At 37.8% G+C, this 24229-nt stretch overlaps 1 protein-coding gene across 1 annotated transcript in view; it reads left to right on the top strand.

Annotated features, from left to right (window-relative positions):
• ptprt (protein tyrosine phosphatase receptor type T) overlaps positions 1–24229 on the top strand; it is a 151830-nt gene that overhangs the window by 109936 nt on the left and 17665 nt on the right. Inside the window, exons 20-25 of the mRNA XM_055221627.1 lie at positions 206–315; positions 5318–5405; positions 17840–17916; positions 19433–19469; positions 20488–20585; positions 20821–20937. Coding sequence (XP_055077602.1) covers positions 206–315; positions 5318–5405; positions 17840–17916; positions 19433–19469; positions 20488–20585; positions 20821–20937 — 527 coding nt within the window. The remainder of the gene's footprint in view (positions 1–205; positions 316–5317; positions 5406–17839; positions 17917–19432; positions 19470–20487; positions 20586–20820; positions 20938–24229) is intronic.

The raw sequence follows: 24229 nt of genomic DNA, 5'->3' as shown, positions 1-24229 counted from the left end.
GTTTAAATAGGAATCCCGTACATTTAAATGGAGAATTTGAAAAAAAGTTAAAAATATGATACAAAATTAAATATGATATAAAGTAGGATGATTTGTGTAAAAGGTACATTTAATATAATATCAAATATGAAACTAGCACTCTGCCTCATAGAGTTTTTTTTGTTTCTGTGCAATCTTTCTACATGTGTCTGTGCTCTTTGTGCAGGTCAGTTCCAGTCTGGTCATATTCCTCCAGCCATTCGAGTGGCCGACCTCCTCCAACACATCACACAGATGAAGTGTGGCCAGGGCTACGGCTTCAAGGAGGAGTATGAGGTCAGACTATGCACTACTGTTGTTTGTTTAATACAATTCAGCTCATTAGACAGCACCTACCTCAAGCTTAAAGTCTCTTTAACACCAACAGATTACAGTGTTTTTAGATATAAAAGCATTTTGTCATTAACACTCTCTTGAGTACCTTTGCTTTAGCATTTCATGTTTGAATATAATGCATTTTATTGGAAGTATACATTACGTTGCAACAATAGACTGTATACATAGATAACCTGCTTGCGGCCATTTCAAAATAGGAAGTGATCATGGCCATGCTTCCGACTTCATCCACTCTGGCTCCAATTCACTTTCTATTGAAAAACTGTCACTTCTCTCTCTGTAACTGCTGCTGTCAGGCTGGTCATTTTGATCTAATAATGTTCATATTATTCCACACTACATGATCCTGGTGTTTTTATTTCACTACTTTGTCTGTAAATAAGACATGAACATTAATAACAGACTTCCCTGCTAAACCAGAGGTGCGGGTGGGAATCAGCACTACTTTCAACAGCCTTGCTCCGGAATTACTTTTTGGTTGCTATGATACTCGCAGTTGGATTTCCAAATTTTGGAAGTCGACTCTAAATTCATCCCTATAACTGTTAGCGTGGACAAGCTTCATTTGGCTGGAGCCGAACGCTATGGGTGACATCATACTCACTTAGTCCACTTCTTTACATAGTCCATGGTTGCAACAGTCTGCAGTCCCTCAGTTTCAGTTGGTGTTGGCACATCATCTATTACCATAAAATGTCTGGCGTCTGGTGGTGATTTGTGGGCTTAAAAAAAGAAAAAGATCCAGATTTTTACCTGTGATGTCATAATACAGAGAAAATTTAAAATGAAAAGCAAAATTAGACCTGTCACGTTAACACATTTTAAAGTGAGATATATATTGCTGAAGAAAACATATACAATAAACAATAATATTGAAAGTGATTATGCCACTGGCACAATAACCCTGAAGTAGAATTATCCCCCAAAAAATATTCTAAATGTACCATATGGTTAAAAAACACAAACATCAATAAACAAATAGCTGAATGAAACACTTTGGTAGTTAGTTTGTATCTTTAATGAGTCATACAGCGCATTTATTCAACCCTCCACAGCTCAAATCTAATTGTAGAACAAAAACTTCCTCTCTAGCATTAATAAAAAGTACCCACGATAAATCCATCTGTTATGTATTGAACGATAAGTCGATATAGTATTTATCTTGACAGGCTTAAGCAAAATACAATTCCATGTATATTTTTTGATAATATATAACTATATTATAGCAAGGTTAAAAGCTCAACACAACCGATTTTGCATAATGTGTCCTTAAGTGCTTTACTTTTCTCTGCATTTTACTGTGCCATTTGTGTTATATTCCATTTGTGCTTCTCCAGGGCGGCATTTCATTTATACGATGTCTCCTCTCTCCCCTCCTCACCTCTCTCTCCTCTTTCCTCCATAACTCCTCAGAACAGTTCCTGACATCCTGATCATTCCATGTGCTCTCGACCGTGAGCTCATTTTCTGTGGAAATCCTCATTCCCTTTGTGTTTTTCTGTTTCCCCCTTATCGCTCTCTATTTCATTTCTTTCTGGATAAAACATGGATGCTTTGAGCCCATAAGAAATGTTTATAAATATATACATCTTCATCTACATTCCAACCTCTATTTATCAAAGCTCTGCGTGGAATTTTTTCCCTGGAAGATGCCTTACACTGTATTTTAATTTGCTGTTCTCCTTATGGCTTATATTTTATATGCACTGACACTGGCCAATGTCACCAAACAAGTAGATGCGTATTAGCCATGTAAATACTGTATATTATTACAACAGTTACTGTCACCTGGTGCTTTTGATGATCATATTTCTCTTGGGCATGTAAACACCATAGAATGTATATATAAATAGCTAATGTGAGTGAGCAGGTGTGCGCATCCAGCTCCATTGACTCTGGGTCCCACACTTAGTCCACTTCTTTATACAGTCAATGGTAAACACACATAAAAACACACATAAAACTAGCTATTGTAATTATTGGATTATCTGATTATTATACTTATCTCATTTTTACTGCTCCTGTCAATATACCCAGTGTGTCATTTGGTCAGCAACAACATATTTAAAATTTCCATCTACATTTTTCATGAATACTTTTCCTTCACACTTTCATGAGCAGCAAGTTCATGTGTGTGTGTGTTAAAAATGGTATTGTCTGATCCGGTCACTGCAAACTCGACTCAGGATACTGTGGAGATACATGATGAAAAGAATTCCTCTTTTTGCGCCCGGCTCCCATCACAGTGGGCTAGTGTCCCGGAAAAACCTTTTGAACATTTCTACCTAACAGTCTCATGCCGGTGTAGTCTCCTCTTTCTCTGTGATTTGTTTTATACTGAGTCAAGGACGGAGTCTGTCCAAAGTGTTCACGCTGAGCAGCTTTTATTACATTTGTGTAATTCACATCTCTCTACACCACAAGTCTTTTTAGCTGCATATTTCCTTCCAAACACATTTTAATCTCAACATGACTTTTTAGAATTGGAACATGTGCTTCTTTAAAGGCACACGCAATAATGGGCCCTCATTTCATTGGATTATTAAACTATAAAGCAGAAATATCTTCAGTAGATTGACATACATGCAACTGAGTTGAGTTTGTTATGAAGCACCCACAGCTTATGTAAATGTACAGACACATAACCCTCCCACGATGCTCCCACCTCATGTGTCCAGAATATCCTCTCTCCAACACAGGGAATTGGAAAGTGTATTTTAGCATCAGAGTCAAGTCAAAAAATACAAGTGAATGTATAGTAATTAAAAGTTATATATTACACACAATTGGCTCTTGTGAACTTTAAACCATGTTATAATGATTTTACCTCCTCAAAAAATACCTCAGCTACGTTTTGCCTTTAGTAGAGATTGAAAATTCCAGGGTTGAAATCATCTAAATGATTGTAGTGAAGATGCATGGGGTTTAAAAAACAGTGGAGCACTTCCTGTATTACCACATTACAAGGTGGAACAGAGTGTTTTCGGTTTGAGAGAAGAACTCAGTCTAAATATGCAAGATTTGTGTGTTAAACATATGTGGGTGAAACAAAACACACCTCTGTTATAATGTTATTCCTCATCAAAATTCATACCCATAGACCAGAAAATGCGTAATTTGGGCCCTTAAAACAACGTTTTCAGCCAGTAACTTGCCATGAAATATGCAAAATCAATGTGAAAAAAAAAAGTATGTAATTTATTTATTTTAGTATTTTACTACATTGTGAGATTACTTGTTTTACCTCACTCTCTTGCCTGTGACTTAGTTGAAGACACTCTTCACTCTTTGACTTTCTAACTCCTGCACTGAAGTCATGTCTGGATTTACAAATGGCACCAGTCCCAGATCTCTCATTAGACCAAGGCTCTCGTGTCCAGGAATTAATACTGAATGTTTCAAACGCCCGGACTTCCCATATCAATTATACAGGACAAAGATGTGTCAGTCCAGCCAGGAGCAAAAGATGTAATTATTTATTCATTGTTTGTTTGAAGGAGGTTTTTTTTTCTTCTTTCTGTCTGTCTGTCTGTCTTTCTGTCTATTTTTTTCTTTCTTTAAAACATTTGTTTATTAAATACAACAGATTGTTGCAACTCCCTACTGCGCTGTTGGCCGATGTGTTTAACCCAGTTAGAGCAAGGACGCAATATGAAATCACTCTCTTCATAATAAACTGTGTGTAATTACAACGTCGTCTTTGAATGTTGAAGTATAGGGATTCACTTGGCAGAGCAGGTTGAATGGGCCATATGTGAACTGTACATAATAAAACACAGTGTTAAATGAGTGTAATGTACGCTACCAAAGCCCAATGCTCAGAGCTTAACATATGGACAGAGACTATTTTAGGGCTTCACTCCGCCCATGCAGAAGTCGCTCACACGCTCCCTGTAGACAAGAGCCATTACAGCTAAAGATGGCCGACCACACTTTGACTTTCTCATGTTTGACCTACATAGATACCGAATACAATCCAAAAGCACTGGACAGGGACAGACATCAGAACATTCAGATGGAAAATGGACTGGGTAGGAAGATTTTGAGGTCTGTTCTTGTCTAAACGAAGATTCAAATCAAGTATTGTGTATTGCTGAAATGAATATGAGTGGGGGTACAAAACACGAAACAATTAATGTCTCCAAAGAATATTACACAAAACAGCATTAATTCAGTAAAATGGAAATGGGGCAGGGTGAGTATAGCATGTACATATATTGGTTGGGAGTATTGAAAATCAGATAATAATCGATACTAAAACTAGTATCAAAACTAGATACTCATTTGAGCGAGTATTGGTAAAAAAAAGTGACATTTATAGGACCGACATGAACCTTTCATGAATAGCTTTAGAATGACCATGGAAAACTGGAACCTACCTGGACGAGGCATTACACAGATATAACTAAACTATAAGACATTGACAATCATATTCTATGATTTAAAGAGAGTGTTTTTGATCATTGTTGCATTGTAATCTGTACTGAGTATCAAGTCTATTTCTTAGTATCAAAATTGAGTATCAACACTAGTTTTTAGGGGCTGCAGAGCCTCCACAGTGAACGTTAAAGTCGATCTTGGCCATGAGATTATATCATGATATTCCAAATTTCAAATTATTCCCATATCTACCAACATATAGCATGATATACATATAACCCTAAGAGTGCAAATTCTATAGCACGCTCCTCCGTTAACAGCATTTTACATAATCCAAATACATTATGCATTCATTTTGTTGTTGTTTACTGTACTGTAAGCCGTTCATTGGCCTGGATGGCAATGGTTTGTAGCAGATCATCAGTATTATTAATATTCATGTAACTCTGGTATCCTGTGTGTCTCCTTGTGTGTATGTGTGAACAGGCTCTGGGCAGGAGGCCATACGTCCCCACACTCACTACATCTGTGTTTATGTGTGCGTTTCTGTGTGTCCATGCAGGCCCTGGCAGAGGGACAGGCGGCCCCATGGGACACAGCCAAAAAGGATGAGAACCGCAACAAGAATCGCTACGGGAACATCATCGCTTGTGAGTACTGCAGCAACACAAACGGGTGTACTGCGCAGGATCAAAGTACACCCATACAAACTGCACTGACACAGGAGTAACTGCACTGACAAAGGAGTAATTTCAATATATTTGGTATTAAGAGAAAGTCCATTGATATTGTACAGGTGAGCACTGTTGTGGTTTGTGCTTTGAAATGGCTTGGCTTGATTTGGTGAATTTTATTATTTTAAAGTGGAACTAAACACTAAATCTACTCCTTTGCTACTAAACTGTTATTATCTACTGTTGCTAGTCATTTTTACCAACTTCAGTGCAACCTAGGTCAATTTGCAACTTTTTGGTCCAAAAATCCTAAATCTAAGTTCGTTGTGCCTTCAGTGGCCACTTTCAGTAGTTGGTGACATCACAAAAGACTGTGCTGACTACAGCCAGGTGTTTCTGATTATAGACACATGGGGTGAAGCTTGAAATGCGGATACCTGTTAGACCAATCCCACTGTTCCTCATATTGCCAGACTTCACCCCCTCCTCCCCCTGCACTCTCTTCTTTAGTCCACAGGCACAGCTCAGTTAAAGAGCCCTTGTTGAAATGTGGTTGTGGGTGGAGTGTTAAGTGTTAAGTCCCACTTTAAGTAGTGTTTTCAATTGCTTTCTTTCGGTGGCATCTAGTCAAAATAAAGTTAGTGTTTAGTTACTGCTAGATTGTAACTAAGCCCTACACAACACAATTGACTTTTTCTTTGTAAATCCCACTCAGCAAAGGAGTCTTGAGCTGCTTTTCTGCCCTGTCTCTCCGTATGTTTCTGATAAAGACATTAAACAGACTCATTACCTCTGGGGCCTCTGAAACATTTTCTCAGTAAAACGACTCTTTGTAAAATGACTGGGAGTGAGATGGACAGTTTCCATTACCAGCTCGTTGTAATTAAAGGATTTGTACTAATAGCACGTTTATCATAATTCCTGTTGGCCCTGACAGGCTATTTCATTTCTGAGCAGTGTTTCATTTGAAATCTTTCAGGTTAGAGCTGTGTCTTTGCTTCCACATCAAACCCACTGTAATGGGATGGTCCTGGTACGTGTTCACAAATGACCCTGAGGACGTTCGGTGTAGAATTAAACTAGAGATAGCGGCATGCAGCTTTTACTGATATAGACATTAGAAACACAGAATCATGAATATTTCTTCCTTTAGGCTGGGTTTGTATGTCCTAACCAGCTCAGAGTGCAGACAATCAGAAGGACATCATTAGTGGCACAGAGGCTGGAGCTCACTGCACACACTCCACAGCTCTACAGTCCCTGTAGGACCATTCTGTCTAATGGCCTCTGTCCCAGGGTACATGCAGCCATAACTTGCTCATTAGGAGTTTTACTGGAAAATAAGCTTTGATCATTATAAGAATGAAATACTATTATAAGATCCACCCTCAGCAGTCATATGTGGATGAATTATTTGAATCAGAATTGACTCTCAGAAGAATTTGGGGCGCTGTCTTAAAGAGAATTTTAATGGTCTTGCAATGCAGGGTAGATGTGAACAAATGTTGCCTCTCTGTTTTTTGATATCCTAGCCAAAAATTCAACTATATCTGATCAAAACGGATCTACTTGCAAGTGGTCTCCAGAGAAAAAGATGTATGTGCCACATTACTGAAGGTCTCACCCCCTTTCCTCTATTCTCAGTTCATTCATCCCATGTGATTGCACCTGACAGTTTAGCCATGTTTCCACATTAAGGGCAGCTGTCTCTTTTCTCGTCTCTCTATAGCTCATATCTTCTCTCGGCTCAGTGAACAACCCTCCCATATGGTCATTTATTATTCAGAGAAGCTTAAAGAAATACTGGCAGACGTGTGCATAAAACTGCTCATTCGTTCAGTCAAGTCAGATAAATTACACCACAACTTTCATAAAAAACCCAGAGGCAGCTTGACACGCCTCGACTCTCCAGACCCTCTCCTTCTCACATAAAAACATAATATAGCTATTATCAAATAAAAGCCGCAGTGTGCAGGCTAATGCAGACTGACAGCTTCTGTATTGACACTGACCCAACAGCACAAATGCATTAGAGACTGGGCGAGGGCGGAGGTCAAAGAGCCATTTTTTTGACAAGTGAAGTGAGTTTATGGAAGCATACAGTGGCAGCCAGAAATGAACAATAGAGGATGGATGGATAGAGAGATAGATAGCTAGATATAGAGCTGAGGTGTGTAGAATCCTTTTTTTTTTAAATTGTAACACACACATTGACACCAACGTCCCCCCCAAAAAACAAACATCAACACAAACACTCATCAACTTCAAACAGACCCTGTTGTCGTCTTTATATGAATCATTATCCGGTTGAATTCCATAATCAAACCTTTGCCATATGAATAATTAAACACATGTTCACATCTCGTGTTTACATGTCCCCCCCATTTATTGTATGTGAACAAAACCTGTCAATCTTTATTTATTCTTTCAAAAATAGTATTCCAGGTAGAGTCACTTCTTTATTTGCCACTTGCTACTTACTGGGATAGCAGCAAATATGTGCAAGGGGAGCTTTCAGCAAACACTATACTACACCCTGAGCATACTTCTCCACTCCTGTATGCTGTAACCTTTCTGTGGTCTTTCATGGTCTCAGGCTCAAATTCTGTTTGCTCTGAACTCACAAACAGCTGCAGCCCTCTCAAGTGTTTGACCGAAGCCCTATAGCTCAAATATAAACTCTCTAGCTCTGTCAGACACCCACAGCCTTTCAAACACCAAGAGGAGCAGCAAAGCCCAGTGTGTACAGTCAGCAAGCACAGTACGAGAGCTCAAGATTCAAAGTAGAGGTGGGCGATATGGCAAAAAAATACAACCTTAATAGCACATTGTCACAGGGATTATCACTGTATCATCCAGCCCCACTTCAAAGTCCCTTTAAATGCTGCAAGATTAGAGTCAAATCAGAGGCATAATTTCAATGGTTTTACTTTGTTTTTTATATTTAATTTGGTATTGAAAGCCTATTTGTAAAAATCAAAATAATCCATTTACAAGATATCTTATTATGTAAAAAAACCAACTTTCTTGCCCTGTGACGTATACCTCCACAAATAAGTTATGCATGTAATTCTTGCATTAGAATAACGGCGCTAGTCTCGCTGAATTGATAAAGGCCCTATACGTGTTTGATATACGCAATGCAAACAAATTACAGATGTCATCAATCTATGGACACAATTAGAAATTCTTGGCCAAAACTGAAAGGTTAAAAGCACGTCCTTAATCAACGTGTGGATCAGGCAGGTGCATCTTAAAGTAACAGTCTGAATATACAGCAGAATATTCCAATGCCCAGATTGATGCAGTCCTCTGGGAAAACTGTTTCATCCCACTGTGGTTTTGCACTTTTCACATATTTATGTGAACAGCTGTTCTCTGCGGTAAGCCACAAGAGACCTATTAATTTCTCTTCTCCATACTGCCTGTCTGCTTGTGCGTAGATGTTAGACAGATTCATAACAGAACGCTGAGATGCCCTCAGACGGCCCTCTTCTCTCAGATAATGCACATAATGTTTTTGCTGGTGTTATTTATAATGTGGTGATTGGTCATGTCTCCACTTTGGCAGCAGCATTATCTCTTAGTCTAGATAGTCTTGTCTGTTTTTATATTTAGTTATTGATAGCGTGCAGCGGAAGAGCTTGAGCAAACAATGATTGTGTTTTTAATTAGAAGAGGATCATTGACGATTATCTCTCATTATGTTGTGGAGCTGTGGGGGGCTGAGGACCTGATGTCTGTAACAAGACCAGATTATCTTCTCTGCCATGGCATTGATTGTTGAAGTCATTAAGATTAATGACAAGTGCTGCTGTCTAGACACCAAGACATTACTATATGCTTGGTGTGTGGATGTTATTTGTAGTATTAAATATAAATATGAATTAAATGAATGAAATTTTTTTTGGCATATTCTGCTATGTTATAATCATGTTCCCTTATCAAACACATGCATAACTGAAACTTAATAAACGTGTTAATATGTTGTTTTCAACAAATATAGCATTTTAAAAACAATAAAAAGCATATGGTGATCTAAGTATGTTATGTGTTAGCAATTAATGCCCCCTTTTAAAATAAAAACGGAGTCCTAATTTGATCATTTGTCATATTTTAAAAGCTTAATTTAAAGATGGGGTATTTTATTTATATGGGGTATTAACTGCTAACACAACATATTTTGATCACCATGTTACCTTTTATTGAAAATGTATATATTCGACGCAAACAATGTATTATCATGTTTTGTAGGTTTCACTTTCATTTTGAAGCTCTGAATGCCCCTCCTCTCTTCGCTCCATGTGTTAAGTCCCTCTTCAGAACGCTATCATAACACAATTAGTGCACATTCCGCTAATGAAACTACGGCACATCGCATCAGGTTTGTCATTTTGTTGCGTACAGTTTTATGTCATCCTTTTGTATATTCAGGGAGAATTATGTGGGAGCATGACATAGGCCTGTGGGCTGAGCACTGCACAGAATCTTATAGCTAAGTGTAAGGAGGGTTTAGATAGGATCTGGAAGAGATCGTAAAATGACTCAAACATGCATGGATGACAACTAAATCCACTTCAGGCATGTTTTTAATGAGGGAACAAGTTTGAATTGAACATATTTTCCTGTTCACGTCCAGATGCATTTTATTCCTACCATACCAAGCTCTCATTTAAACAAGTGCAACAGCTCCTAGGGCTTTGTACACAGAGACTTTGGTTTGTCAAAGAGAGGCTGTTAGTGGATTCATCAGGAAGTCTGAGCTCTCCTAGCGCTTCTAGTTGTTATTTTGTGTTCGTTTGAAACAACATCTCTACTTAGAAAAACAAAACAAAAAACTGCTCTGCTCTGCTCCTACATATCATATCCTCAAAGACGCACTGGTCTGGGTTTTGCTGACAGCGTAACACTTGAGAAAATGTTCAAATAACCCTTTTATAATTCCTCCAGAACATAAAGCTGGAGTGAAGTGAGCAGAGGCACGCTTTAACATACTTACACCCTCCTCATCTCTACACGTACACACTTATGTTGGATTTACATGCTTCTTGGGGACATTACATCGATTTAGGTTTTCTTGGAGACTTATCTTAACTTTAACTATAGTCACTACTTGTGTAACCTTAGCCTTTACCCTAAACTTAACCTGTTGTAACCCATATGTGAACTTTAAATAAGGTTGTTGACGCACATATCAGGTATTTTGGGGACATTGCATTTAATTGAATTCATTAACTGATTGCTAACTGAAACTTAAAACCTTACTTTGGAACATTCTTCCAAAGTAAGTATAATCTGTGGGAGATTATTGCCAAAGGAACAACATTTCCATGGAGAAAAACTGGAGGCAGCCAAATAAAAGTCAGATTTATATGCAAGACACAGAGATAGGACGCATGTTGTTTTTCTTATTATTTTCAGTGTAATTAACACAACCAAAATAAAAAATCGTGCTTTTATTTTAGTCTAGTTTAGTCTTTGCCTATAAGGTTACATACTGTGCTTTAACTGTAAACCAATTGGATGTTCTAATATTAAAGAATTTGCATCATGGAGGTCTGATTTGTGTCTCCATTAGGCAGTCGTGTATATTTAGATTTTAGTCCCCACAATGTGATATACACCTGGCCACACACATATGCGCACAGTGTATCAGACTTGTGTTAATTCCTCAGCATCTTCAGGTCGTTGAGCCGTGGGACTGAACTCCTGAGTTTATCTGTGACAGGCACAATCCTGCTCAGAGAAGGAGCAGAGAAACCTCCGCTTCAGCAGTTTGGAGCTGCTTTTGTGAGCAATTTACTCGCACTTTGAAATGCCAGCCTTTCTGTGGTACTTGACATTTAATTTGAGTTATTAATATGGTTAAAATTTGTGTAGGTTTTACTTTTGGGACCTATTAATTCATAGGAAGCATAGTTGTTGAAAATCAGTACCATTGTGGTTTTGTTCCTTTCTGAAGACAAGCTGCTTGTGGCCCTTGACACCGTCTCCTGTCTTTGATTTATAAACTAAATGGGCAAATTGAAGCATAAAACGATCCTTTCACAGCTCCTTTCTAATGAATAAAAACTGTGGAAAATCCTGTGTAACGGCCTCATGGCTCAATCAGCCGTAGTTCTGCAGGAGGCTGATAAGCTTTTATACAACATTAGTGACCCGGAATTACTGTGTCCAGGATTAAGACTTGAGACGTGTCAAAACTCTATCAGGATTCAGACACTCCAATTCTACTCCACATCATCAAGACTTTAATATAATTTTATATTATATTTTAAAGAGTATATGACAGGTTATATGACTAATTTCACTAAAAGAGTAAACATCATTATATAAAAAGCTGTTTTGTTTTCTTTTTTGTTTTGTTTTTTCAATTTTGGTGTAGTTTATAATTTGACTTCCTGGTTGGACATGGGCACCATATGACATAAGTAGTAGTGACTTTGCAATTAAACCCTTTGTTTGTTTGTTTTTTTTTTTGGTTTTTTGTGTTTTTTTAAGAGGAGGTATTACACTTAAATGGGGTATTAATTGCTATAACATATTTAGATCATCTTAACCTTTTCTCATATTGAAAATGCTATATTTGCCGAAATCTATGTATCAACATGTTTAATAAGCTATATATAAGTTTTCTTTTTGATGCTTTCCCCTTCCCTGTCCTCTCCGTGCTCACTCCCCCTTCAGAGCGCTATCACAATGCAATCACCATGTATCCTGGTAATGAAACTACTGCACAATGCATCAGGTTTGTCTAGTTGTGCTGTATTGTTTTGTATCCTGCTTTTGTATATTTATGAAGACTGGACGTGTGGGAGCATGGGTGACATAGGCTTGTGAGCTGAATTTTGGACCGGCTTGTACTCCTAACTGTAAAGCAGGTTCAAATAGTGCATGGATGACATCTAAAACCCCTTCAGGCATGTTTTTGATGAGGGAACGTTATAATGTAGTAGAAAGCTCCAAAAGGTTCATTTTGCATAATACTCCCTCTTTAAATATTTATTTCCAAGCTGAGAAGTACATTAGAAGTAGTTAACATTGAGGAGAAAATACAAAAAAAATCCATTTCCTCAGGTTGTTTTGGTGAATCTATCAAATATTACAGAGAAGACACACTTTCTTATTCCGATTAAATTCTCAGAATTTACCTGGCAGAATGTTATGAAACTGAAATGTCTTGTGTGTGTCATTGGCCTAGAACTGTGTGAGCCAGACACTTAGATGAATAAACCATTTTGTTTCATTTTAAGTGGAACATAGAGTAACTCCATACTTTTTCTCAAGGCAAAGTACAATTTTAGTAATTTAATGTGTTACATTTCTAAAATTTGGTGTTGTCCGTTATGACCAATAGACTATAGTTGTCAAGCTTCTTGGTATTTAATTTTGAATAAACAAAATATATTGGCAAGACTTGTAATAACTACACTTACATAATTAAACCAAACCTATTATGCAGAATTGACTTTTTAACTGTTGTAGATGTTTCCCCTCACTATTTATGCTGTCAAAGTTGTATTTGGAGTGTTTTGTGCATGTTTAAACTATCTTTAATTGCTTATTTTTAAAATACATTTTATTTACAATTTTATTTTCTTAATCAGTGATAAACATTTTGGTACAAATGAAAAAATGTGCTATTCGCTAACGTGATGTGCAGTTATCCATAGGAGGGGCCAACAGCTGCAGGGCTTGTGTTCCCATTAGGCAATGCGCAAGTCAGGTGACTTGTTTCTTTTATTAAGTAGTTTTAGATGATTATTGCACATAGACTATAAACAGAAGTGGACAAAGTGAGAGTAACGTCACCCAGAACGTTCGGCTCCAGCCAAATGAAGCTCATCAAGGCTAGTAGCTGTAGGGGTGAATTTGAAGCCAAGTTGCATACTTGAAAATCCAACCACAAGTATCATGGCAACCAAAGAGCCATTCAGGAGCAATGATGTTGAATGTACACGCCTCTTCCTGTACACACCACTGGCTTAGCAGAGGGTGGGGGCTTAGCAATGCTGTCAATCACTGTTGCAACCACTAGCAGGAGTGACCTCTAGGAAAGAAGTTGCTTCATTTGTCTGTTACTAATGTTCATGATTTATTGATTTATGGACAAAATAGTGAAATAAAAACACTAGTATCATGTAGAGCAGGTTGATATGAAGATTTTAAGACCTAAATGACAAGTCTGACAGCAGCAGTTACAGAGAGAGGGGCAGCATTTTTTCAGTAGAAAGTGAGTTGGAGCCAGAGTCGATGGAGCTGGATGTGTGCCCATGCTCACTTTCCCTTTGTGGAGCGCTAGCGGGTTAGCTATGTCCATTTAAAATGTGCCAATTACAACATAATGATCCACGGGTGTTATAGATTAGAACTATTTAGCAGACACAAGCACATTATCTGTTCTAAAAATAATGAAGCATGAATGAAGTCTTAATTCATAATGAACAGTTTTAAAATTTTGAAAGAATCAGTCAATCAACTACTTAATTAAGGGGTGTTTAATCTGCTAAACTTGACAAATTAATTGGGAGAAGAATGTTCAGAATCAACCAGATATTTATACCACCACAATATTTTTAAAATGTATTTATTTTTACAAAAGTCTACAAATGATCGTAACTCAATTGAATGAACGTCTTGTTTCTCTATGTTCTGGCACTGCCTTGTGCCATCTTGTAATAATCCATGTCAAATGATTGAACAGCATTATTCATAAGATTGTGAGAACATTGAGCACCTGAGTCATTGGCTCATACTGTTCCCATCATTTCTATTTGATGCCAAGTTTGATTGAGTTCAGTGGAAAATCCAAAACGTGTTCTCTATTCTTAAAAAGGAGGTATTATGCAAAATTTACTTTCTCGAGCTTTCTATCATGTTATAACGTTCCCTCTTCAAAAATATATATGGTTTTATATGTCATCCGTAGATGTTTGAGTCACCTTGCTATCTCTCCCCGGGCACTATTCAACCCTCCTTACAGTTAGTACAACCCCACGCCTCTTGTATAAGGCTCCGCCCACACGCTTACTTAACCAGGAACTTCTCTGCAGCGTCCTGCATGGGAGTTTTTCATACCTATACAACAGCACGAGGAGCAAAAAACTTAAACTATCTGCACATTTAAATACAATTTTTTCCTGCAAATATAGCATTTTCAAAACAATAAAAGGTAACATGGTGATCCAAATATATATGTGTGTGTGTGTGTGTGTGTGTGTGTATATATATATATATATGTATATATATATATATATATATATATATATAAAAAACCCACTCAGATTACAGTCCTAAATTTTGATTACCACTGTGTCTGTATTAGAAGTCATCTCCTCACTCTAAGCACTTCCCCAACATGAGGCTTATGTCCAGATCCGCCACATCTGAAGCCAGCGCCTCCCGCCTCTCAGCCCAATTAGACTCTCCCTTCCTGTGCAGAGGGAGAGAGAAGCCCCCTTCCACACTGCCACACTCATATCACTGCTCTGTGTGTTATGACAGCTCCTGACATGAGGCCTGTATAATTACTGCTGTCTGGAGCACAGAGAGGATGAATCCAATCAAATGAGCAAATCGGCCAAAGGACAAAAGGTGAAGAAGATTTAATGAAAACCTGTCAACACTGAGCTGTCAAAAACGTGAATTAGACATTAAGACAAATTTAGTGCAGTATAAATGTTCATTGGAAAATATTGGCACTGTACCAGATTTTCCTTCTCTTAAAACGTGTAAAACAGAACTAGTTATTTTTAAACAGTTTGCGCATTCAAATTATTTACCATGTTTATAAGTGCTTTTCAAAACTTCCAGAGGCCAGAGTGGAATTTTGTCACAGTAATGGTAAATGGTCCCATTTTTATATAGCACTTTTCCACGTTCAAGACACTCAAAGCGCTTTTCAATAAGGAACCACTCACCCATTCACACACACATTTACACACCGGTGTACACAGACACTGATTGTCTTTCTCAAGCAAACAACAAAAATCTGTGGGAGCTAGAATTGTACAGCCAACCTGTGACCACTTAACCAATGATGTTTATGTCAAGAGTGGGATTTCAGCCGCCAACCTTCACATCAGTGGATAAACAGTCTACCAACTGAGCTACTGTCGCCCAACAGCTAATACTGACAAGAACTAGCATGCTAAGTGCGCATGTATTCATGTTTTCTAATTTAATGCAAACCGTCCATGGTGGTCTCATTTTGACTTCAAGAGCTGCTTATAAAGTATATCTCCTCTGGGGAAAGACCAATTTTGCTCAAATACATAGGAAAATTGGAATTGTGTCCAACACAGGAACACAATACTTCAACAAATGTATTCTCGTTTAGTAGATACTGCTGTTTTACTTGAGTTGGTAAAAAAACACAGTTCATAAAATGAAATAATCTGTATATGTTTGTACTTAGTCTTAGAGCGAGCACCTGATATCTGGTAATATCAGAGTGTAGTTATACTGCTGTTTTTGTTGCCTCGCAGTCAAACATAAAAATGTAATCTAATACAAGTTTCACCAAGGTGATCCTGGACATTATCACTGAAATGGGAGAACATCACAAGATTATATTTCATATCAGCTATTGGTGTTTTTGCCTTACTATGTAATATCACTATGAAAAGAGCTGGCCTTGGTGCTGACATGCAAGGCCCCAGCTGTGAAAGCTTTGTATTGAGTGCATGGACATCTTGAAATACCCATTTCAAATTTAACTCACATGTTTTATTTGTTGTGTGGTTAATGACATAATGGAGCTTTTGCCACCCTCCAATCACATAATTAAACACTAGAGTTGTTTGTAAATTCATTAATTTTGTCTTGGCCAGCACAATAGTTGACACCTACCTGACAAAATGTCTCCATAAAAGCATCTGACCACTCACCAAAGTTGCTTGTTCATCTTTGAGGTATTTGTTGTTCTGCAAAAAGAGAATTACTGCATTTAGGTGTCTCATGTTGTTGGATATTTTGGAAGTTATACAGAAGTTTATTGTTTTAAAAACTGTTTATTGTTTGCTATATAAATAAACCCGAATTGAACTGAATACTATTCGTACTACTACTACTACTACTGTTACTGCTAATACTACTACTACCACTGCGGCTGCTACTGCTCCTCCCAATACTAATATTAATGCCAATACTACTACTTTTGGATGCTGTCAAACTTTATATGACAACCTATGAATGACCAAATAAACTACTACTACGAGTACTACTACTACTACCACTTACATATATTTGCTTGTCTTAGTTTTCTACTCATTACCTCTTATTTCACCTCGTAGCCCCATCACTCTCTTAAATTAGACCATTAGATTAGAAGCACTGACACTGACTTATATGTAATCACAGTATTATCTTGCCTTGCTCTGTACCAGAAGAAAAAAGAGGGAACAATGTAGAAAGCAGAAAAGTACATGTAATGAGTTTAAATGAGTCTTGATGTCCAGTGATTCCCTTTTTCCATGTTACATCTGAACACAGGCACAGCAGTAATCAGACCAGAGATTAGACTGACTTAGAGGACCCATTAGAGGCAGGACTAAATAATGACTAACAGTACAAGTTCAAAGTACAACATGTAGTAGTTTCAGGATGTGTATTCTAACTTAAAGGTCTTATATTACACAAAATTGATTCTTGTGAGCTTTAAGTCAAGTTCAAATGTAATGTCCTTCTCAAAAATATACCTGGAGTTGTGTTTTGCTTCATTCACACATGTTTGTGTAATCCTTTATTATTAGTCTTTCTGTGTCCCCAAAACTCAAAATGTTCTGTTCCACCTTGTGATGTCATGTAGTTGTAGTTTTTAAGTTAACAGCTATCGTTTATCTTTAGTTCAGTATAGATTTGCAATTCCAGGACTGAAATCATCCAGATGGTTCTAGTGAAGGTGTCTGTAGTTTAAATTTAGCACTTCCTGTCTTGCCACATGACATTACAAGGTAAGTGTTTCCAAAAACTCCAGGTACATTTTTAATCAGGAATTAGCATTATAACAGAATGTCATAATATGGACCCTTTAAATGAATAGTCCTCAAAATGTTACATATAACAGGAAGTTGAAACCTATGAATATGAAAACAAATGGCATCCCAGCTTCTCTGGTACCTGCTGTGGTGCTGTTTTAAACCAATAGGAGTACATAATGTTACAGCAATGACCTTTGAGAGATTATACAAAACAACGCAACTACAAACTCACCAAACCAAGCCAAACATGTTTGTTGAAACCAGTTAATGGTATTAGTGAAATACCCGCTCAATGATATCAGTATATCCCTTGTACTGCGTGGCCCTATGTGGTGGTTAGTTAGTCCTCCCTGCAGCTAGTAGGCGCTCCGATCTGTGGGTCAAAGTAACTTTAGGCCTGTTGTATTGTTGTGCTATCTGACCCCACAGACGATCACACCAGAGTGCGCCTGCCGCTGCTGGAGGGGGAGCCACACTCCGACTACATCAACGCCAACTACATCGATGTGAGTACAACAAATACAACAAATACACCACTGCAGCAGTCTCATGGTCTAGCATCTCTCCAGTCTGCTAACCTAGCTAATGAATACATCTTAGTCACAATAATTATGCATTACTTTTAAATAATATTTCAAATTTAGACTTCAGTTTCCTAACTTATTCCTAGCATTCTAATTATTCACTTTAATGAGTTTATAAGTGCTTTTTAAATTTTCACAGGTCAGAGAGCAGTTTTGCTAACACAGTAATGCTAACAAGAACTAGCATGTTTACAGTGCATCAGCATTACTTTCTGGTTTTTGGACAGTAAAAACAGCAAATGTTACTTTATTACATGCAAAAAAACATTATGTATGTGTACTTTTTTAACGCAGTAACTTCAGTTTAATTTCAAAACAATTATGGTCAAATAAAACTGATAAAACCAAGACTTTTACATTGTAATTTTCAATAAATATGTAAACCACTGTATTTTTCTATTTTTCTATGATATCAATGATTTTGCAATACATTGGGCAGCTCTACCACAAATGACCAACAGTCGTATTATAGTTATTGTTTTTAAATTTGCCATACCACAAATACACAGAAGTCAAAGGTATAATTTGTACTCAGTTTCATAGAATATTGGTAACCTATGTGGACTTCCTTGCAGTGACTTCTGCTTTAGCCTCAGTGTGATTAGCATGTCACATTAATCAGCAGCTCGCAGTTCACTGTCATAATAACTGTGCTTATGATTATAGCAGAAAATGTGTATTTCCCAATCAGCAGAACAGAGGGAGGAGGCCAAAGAGATGCTAATCAGAGAAAGAGAGACAAAAGAGGAGACACAGCAGCCCCTCAGCTCCAGTTTGTCTAATTAAAAATCATGACACAAATATGTATTAAGTTATGCTAGAAAGCTGAAGGTTAAAGTACACAATATTACTACGATATCGGAGGGGTTTATCAGATATTGGTGTTGGTCTGTAATTGAAAAATGTGGCGATATTTGGCACCAATACTTTTCATAAGCTGCCTCAGTCTCTCTGTGCCCATATGCCATTCCCAGTTTGTACTCACCAGGCTAGTGAGATGGAAATAGAGAAGGGATTAGGGTAAAAATATGAATGTATCTTTACACAATCATGCAGCTAATTAATACTTTTTGTTTTTTAAGCTTAAGTTAATTTGTGGACTCTGTTATAACTTAACATAAATGTGTGGGCCTTGCTATAGATTTTAAAATGTTAATATCTGCAAATATCAGTGATCGGCCACAGCAAGATATCGGTGTCCCCATGCTTATACAACGGGCAGCTCTTTGTTTCAATAAGTTTTCTCTAAGACACATTTAAGATCATTTATGGCGACACCTTTACTCAGGGTCGTAAGCTAATGTAGAACCTCAAGCACAGGTTTATGGAGCAGTGAAGTCATAAAATCCAAGAATCTCGCAGTGTAGAAGAAGGTCATGTGACCCAAGGGGACCAATGATGTCACATGTTTTATGTGTGCCTTTTGTGTGTGTCACAGGGGTACCATAGACCCAGACATTACATCGCCTCACAAGGTAATTAAGCCCCCAGCATGTGCCTCTGGGATTGCACTTAAAACAGATTTCATATTTGTGTGCAATGTATGACGGCATCAGTATGTGACAGTGTGTGCGTGTATGTGTGTGTGTGTGTTTGAGAGAGAAAGCTATGAGTCACTTTCTTGACAATCCTAAATCCATCATTTGTGTATACTAGTGATGTCACGATGTTAAAATTTAACTCAATTTCGATACTAAAGAATAGATGCAATATTTGAAACCGATTATGATACCACAAGATAAGTATAGTAATAGAATGTAATTTTTATATACAAAATAATAGTACGTTCTTTATCTTGGCATGAGGTCTTATTTGTTCTGATAAAGCTCAAAATCATAGTAAAACTAGAAACATTAACAGGAAAGGTTTTTGTTTAGTTTTTTCCATATTTATACTTGCTCTACGTTTTAGTATCGATTAGTATCTGATTTTTGATACTTTACCCTAACCCCGGTGTATACTAACCCTGTCTGTATTATTATATAGTATGCAATATGTATTAAGAGTGGGTGATGATGACAAAAATTTATAAATAAATGATTAGACTTCATTAATGTTTAATGAAGGCTTAATTCATGATAAAAAGAATATTTATTAAGAATGATTCAGGCTTAGTAACTACTTAGGGTTAGAGTATTAACTAAATAGTGACTAATACTGATTCTTTACAAACTGTTTGTTCTTTTGTCCTTTTCATGCTTAAACATGTCTGTAATGGTGTGGTTTAGGCTCAAAGATTTCACAGAATAAAACAGAATTTTAAAATAAACCGTAAAAGTTCAAATATTTCACCTTGTTAATTTTGCTTTTTGTTCAATTTTACTCTTATTTTAAGTCTTATAGACATTGGCCTTGATATTCCCATTTTAATCTTGTTAAATTAGTTTTACATTAGATAGTTCACTTTTTGCTCCAAAACAGCCATTGGGATATAATGCATTTTTTATATACCTCCCACTTCTTCTATCTATTAAAATATGTGTGTGTCTCCAGGGCCCATGCAGGAGACAGTGAGAGATTTCTGGAGGATGGTTTGGCAGGAGAACTCCGCCTCCATCGTCATGGTAACCAACCTGGTGGAGGTGGGACGGGTGAGTCAATTGAACCAGGGATTAGAACGAGTGAGAGGAGGGAGTCCAAAAGAAAGAGTTTTAAAGAGGATTGGAGGTTTTATGTGGGGAAACTCTCAGAAATCATTTAGTACATATTTTTGAACATTAGCATAAATTCTGTCTCTAAAGATTTTTATTATTTTATTTTTACCAAATATATAGAACAAAATAAATTGTAATGTTACTCATTTTGAATCTTTGTTTTATTTTCCAGGTCAAATGTGTGCGCTATTGGCCCGATGAGACAGAGGTGTATGGGGACATTAAAGTCACTCTGATTGAGACTGAACCACTGGCTGAATACGTCATACGAACCTTCTCTGTACAAAAGGTAAATGATTATTAACAGGTTTATTGTTCCATTACAGGTGCAGTTGGAGGACACTAGGGCTGTAGTAGAAATTCTTGGTCGACTAAAGAGATCCCCTGTTGAACGATGAGTCTAATAAGAGGGCATGGCAAAAACGATTATGCTCTGACCATGTATCTGACCCAAAACTTCACTCACAATACTATGACTGCATGGGAGTTAAAATGATTAGTTGACTAATATAAAATTTGGTCGACTAAGACACCATCAATGATTCATCGACACCTCTGTAGCCCTAGAGTAGAAATTTGAGGGACAAGACTGAATCCGAAAGTGCTAATGTAATGGGGCTGCAAGATATCACAAACTTGCATTTTAAAGTCACAAAATTAGCAACTTGCAAAGATTGTAATAATTTAGCCAACACGATTTTCTTTGCAGATCACAAATAACTGCGAACAGTTTAGACCTCTACAAACATGTTCTGAAATTCTTGTATTAGTTCATTAGTTCAGTCCTCTCTCAATTGTTAAAGCTCCGGAACATGTGCAATGTTATAATAATCTTATCATCACAATGCTTGTCAGGAAAATTGCAATTAGATTTTTTTTTCTCAAAATAAAAAACAGTACAGTATGCACTTTTACCTACATTAATAGGCTTTTATGACCGAATACATTTTCTCTTCACACCTCCATTTTTCTAAGCTCCTTATGTCAGCTCCTTTTCTTACCTCTCCCTCCTCACCCCCTCTCCTCCTCCTCCTCTTCCTCCCCCTCTCTTCTGTGGCACTAAAGCAGCTTATGAAGACACGTCTGAAACTGCAGAAGGTTTAGAGAGACATGAATCCAGTGCACCACTGTGTTCAGTCTCTAACATTCACTCTGTCACTTCACTAAATGCACGCTCTCCAACGCTGATGAAAGAGCTAAGGGCTTAAAGGGGGAGGTATTACTCGAACAGCTTAAATTAACCTGGGGATGTGTGAATGGTACAAGAACCCCATTGTGCACGTTCACATTGGTGGTTGATTGACAGGAAAATACTGCGTTTGGGTCTTAAGGGTTTCTTTTAATAGAAGAGTTGTTCCGAAAAACTAAACTGTAGAGTTTACTAATCCTACAACATTCCATGAAAACTTAAGAAGACATGTTATGTTTTTTGTGGATATTTAGTATTAAACCATTTCATAAAAAGAACATTATTTTATCACCCTATCATTGTAAACAGCAGTATTGATCTAGAAGAGGGGTGTCCAAACTAAGGTCCGGGGGCCAAATGCGGCCCTTATACCAATTTTTATCGGCCCTCATGCCTCCTGCTGAACTGGCCCAATTGATCATAAGCAGTACTTTTAACAGCAAATTAAACTACCGTAAATTTCGGATTATAAGCCGCTACTTTTTTTCCACGCTTTGAACCCTGCGGCTTTTACAGCAGTGCGGCTTATATATGGAATTTTACTGGATAACGGACCCTGGGGGGCGCTCTCTAGCTGTAAACGTAAAAGTGAGACAGACGTGGGGAAAGATTCTGCTCTGAAGAATTCACTAGTTTTGATTTTGAACGATCATTTTGCGCATCATGAAATGGATATGATGCAGTTTTTAAGATAAAGAAACAGAAAGGAAACAGAGCAGGGGTCGGCCTTTAACACGCAAAGAGCCATTTGGACCCACTTTCCACATAAAATAAAACACTGGGAGCCGCAAATACTTTTTGACATCTAAAATGAAGATAACACTGTATAATAACAATAATGTAGGTTTTACTTTCACGGACAAGCCTTCTACACGTGGCAGATAAATATGGCAAAAACAACTTAAGTGCATTAAAAAAATACAACTCACCAAACCGCTGCATCATGCATCGCGCTGATTATGTGATTATGTCTACTCTACTCCGCAGTTTCTTTAAAAAAACAACAACAAAAAAACTCGTAGCGTATCGTTTAATCCCAGGTGCTTATTCTCCATGTGCCAAAGCAGTTTTGAAGGTTTCATTGCCTTATTTGCTTTTCCCGTATGTTACGCAGAGCGGACTCTGTGCGTGAGAGTCACCTGTAGCGACAAACCCAGATTTTAAGTAGGCATTGTCTGTTAAATTTATCTTTCTTTTTCTTGGAGGTCGTAGTCTCTTCTTCTGGCTCCTCAGTTGTCCTTTTCCCCTTTGTTAAAAAGATCTCCAAAGACTTTTGTTTTGGCTCATTTTCACTCGCTTGTGGCTCTACTTTTGTGCGTCGTGTCTGATGTGTTATACGTGATACGTCACCGCGGAGACAAGAGCAGATAATAAACTTGCTACTACATCAAATAGATTTCTGTGGCGATTTCCAGCAGGATTTTCATGATACATCTACGGACGAGCTTATTAGTGTGTCATTAGGGACGGGCCAAAGTTGCTCCTGACCCCTGTGCGCACAGCGTCTGAAAATCAGGGCTCTTTACGCAGGACTGTGAGCTGTGTCTGTGTTAGTTCCCAAGCCACGCAGAGCCGCAGTATGAGGCGGAAAGAGGCGCATACGGCTCCGGAGCCGCGAGTTGCCGACCCCTGAAATAGAGCCACTGCACGTAAGCTCGACATCAATGAATCCAACTTGGTCAATGTAAAAAGACGACAAAAGTTTTCAGAGGAAATAAAAGCAGATTTTCCGTGTTGGTGCAGCTTTATTTTCTAAACCTGCAGATGTGTTCATCCCGTGTTGTTGTCGTGTTGGTGCCAATTTTCAGGCACAGTTTAAAAAAAAGCGTGTCGGTGCACCGTCTTTCTGTGTAAATGTCTCATGTTACAATATGAAAACCTGCGGCTTTTATTCAGGTGCGGCTTATATATGTACAAAATTGATTTTCTCTTCAAATTTAGCTGGTGCGGCTTATATCAAGGTGCGCTCTGTAGTCCGAAATTTACGGTATTTCTACCGCTATAACCTCAAACATCACATTGCATTGTGATAGAAACCTAAAATGAATGTCTTTCAAGCCTTATTAATATACAGTGGCTCCGTCAAAGCTGCGTTTAAAGCACCATGCTGCATTGATCGCTGGTCTGTGGCCCTCCGTTTCGAATATGTTTTGAGATGTCGGGTCGCCCAGGCCTTTCTGTGTGGAGTTTTGCATGTTTCTCCCTGTGTCTGGATGGGTTTCCTTCAGGTACTCCGGTTTCCCCCATCAACCAAAACATGAACGCCCTTTGAGACAACTGTTGTTGTGATTTTGGGCATTACAAAAATAAAATGAATTGAATGTGGCCCTCGCTAAAAAAAGTTTGGGCACCTCTGATTGATTCATTGAGTGATAAGCCCGGCCTCTTCATA

The sequence above is a fragment of the Periophthalmus magnuspinnatus genome, chromosome 5 (assembly GCF_009829125.3).
Source record: "Periophthalmus magnuspinnatus isolate fPerMag1 chromosome 5, fPerMag1.2.pri, whole genome shotgun sequence".
Lineage (NCBI taxonomy): Eukaryota > Metazoa > Chordata > Actinopteri > Gobiiformes > Gobiidae > Periophthalmus > Periophthalmus magnuspinnatus.
This window is presented reverse-complemented; position numbering and strand designations above follow the sequence as displayed.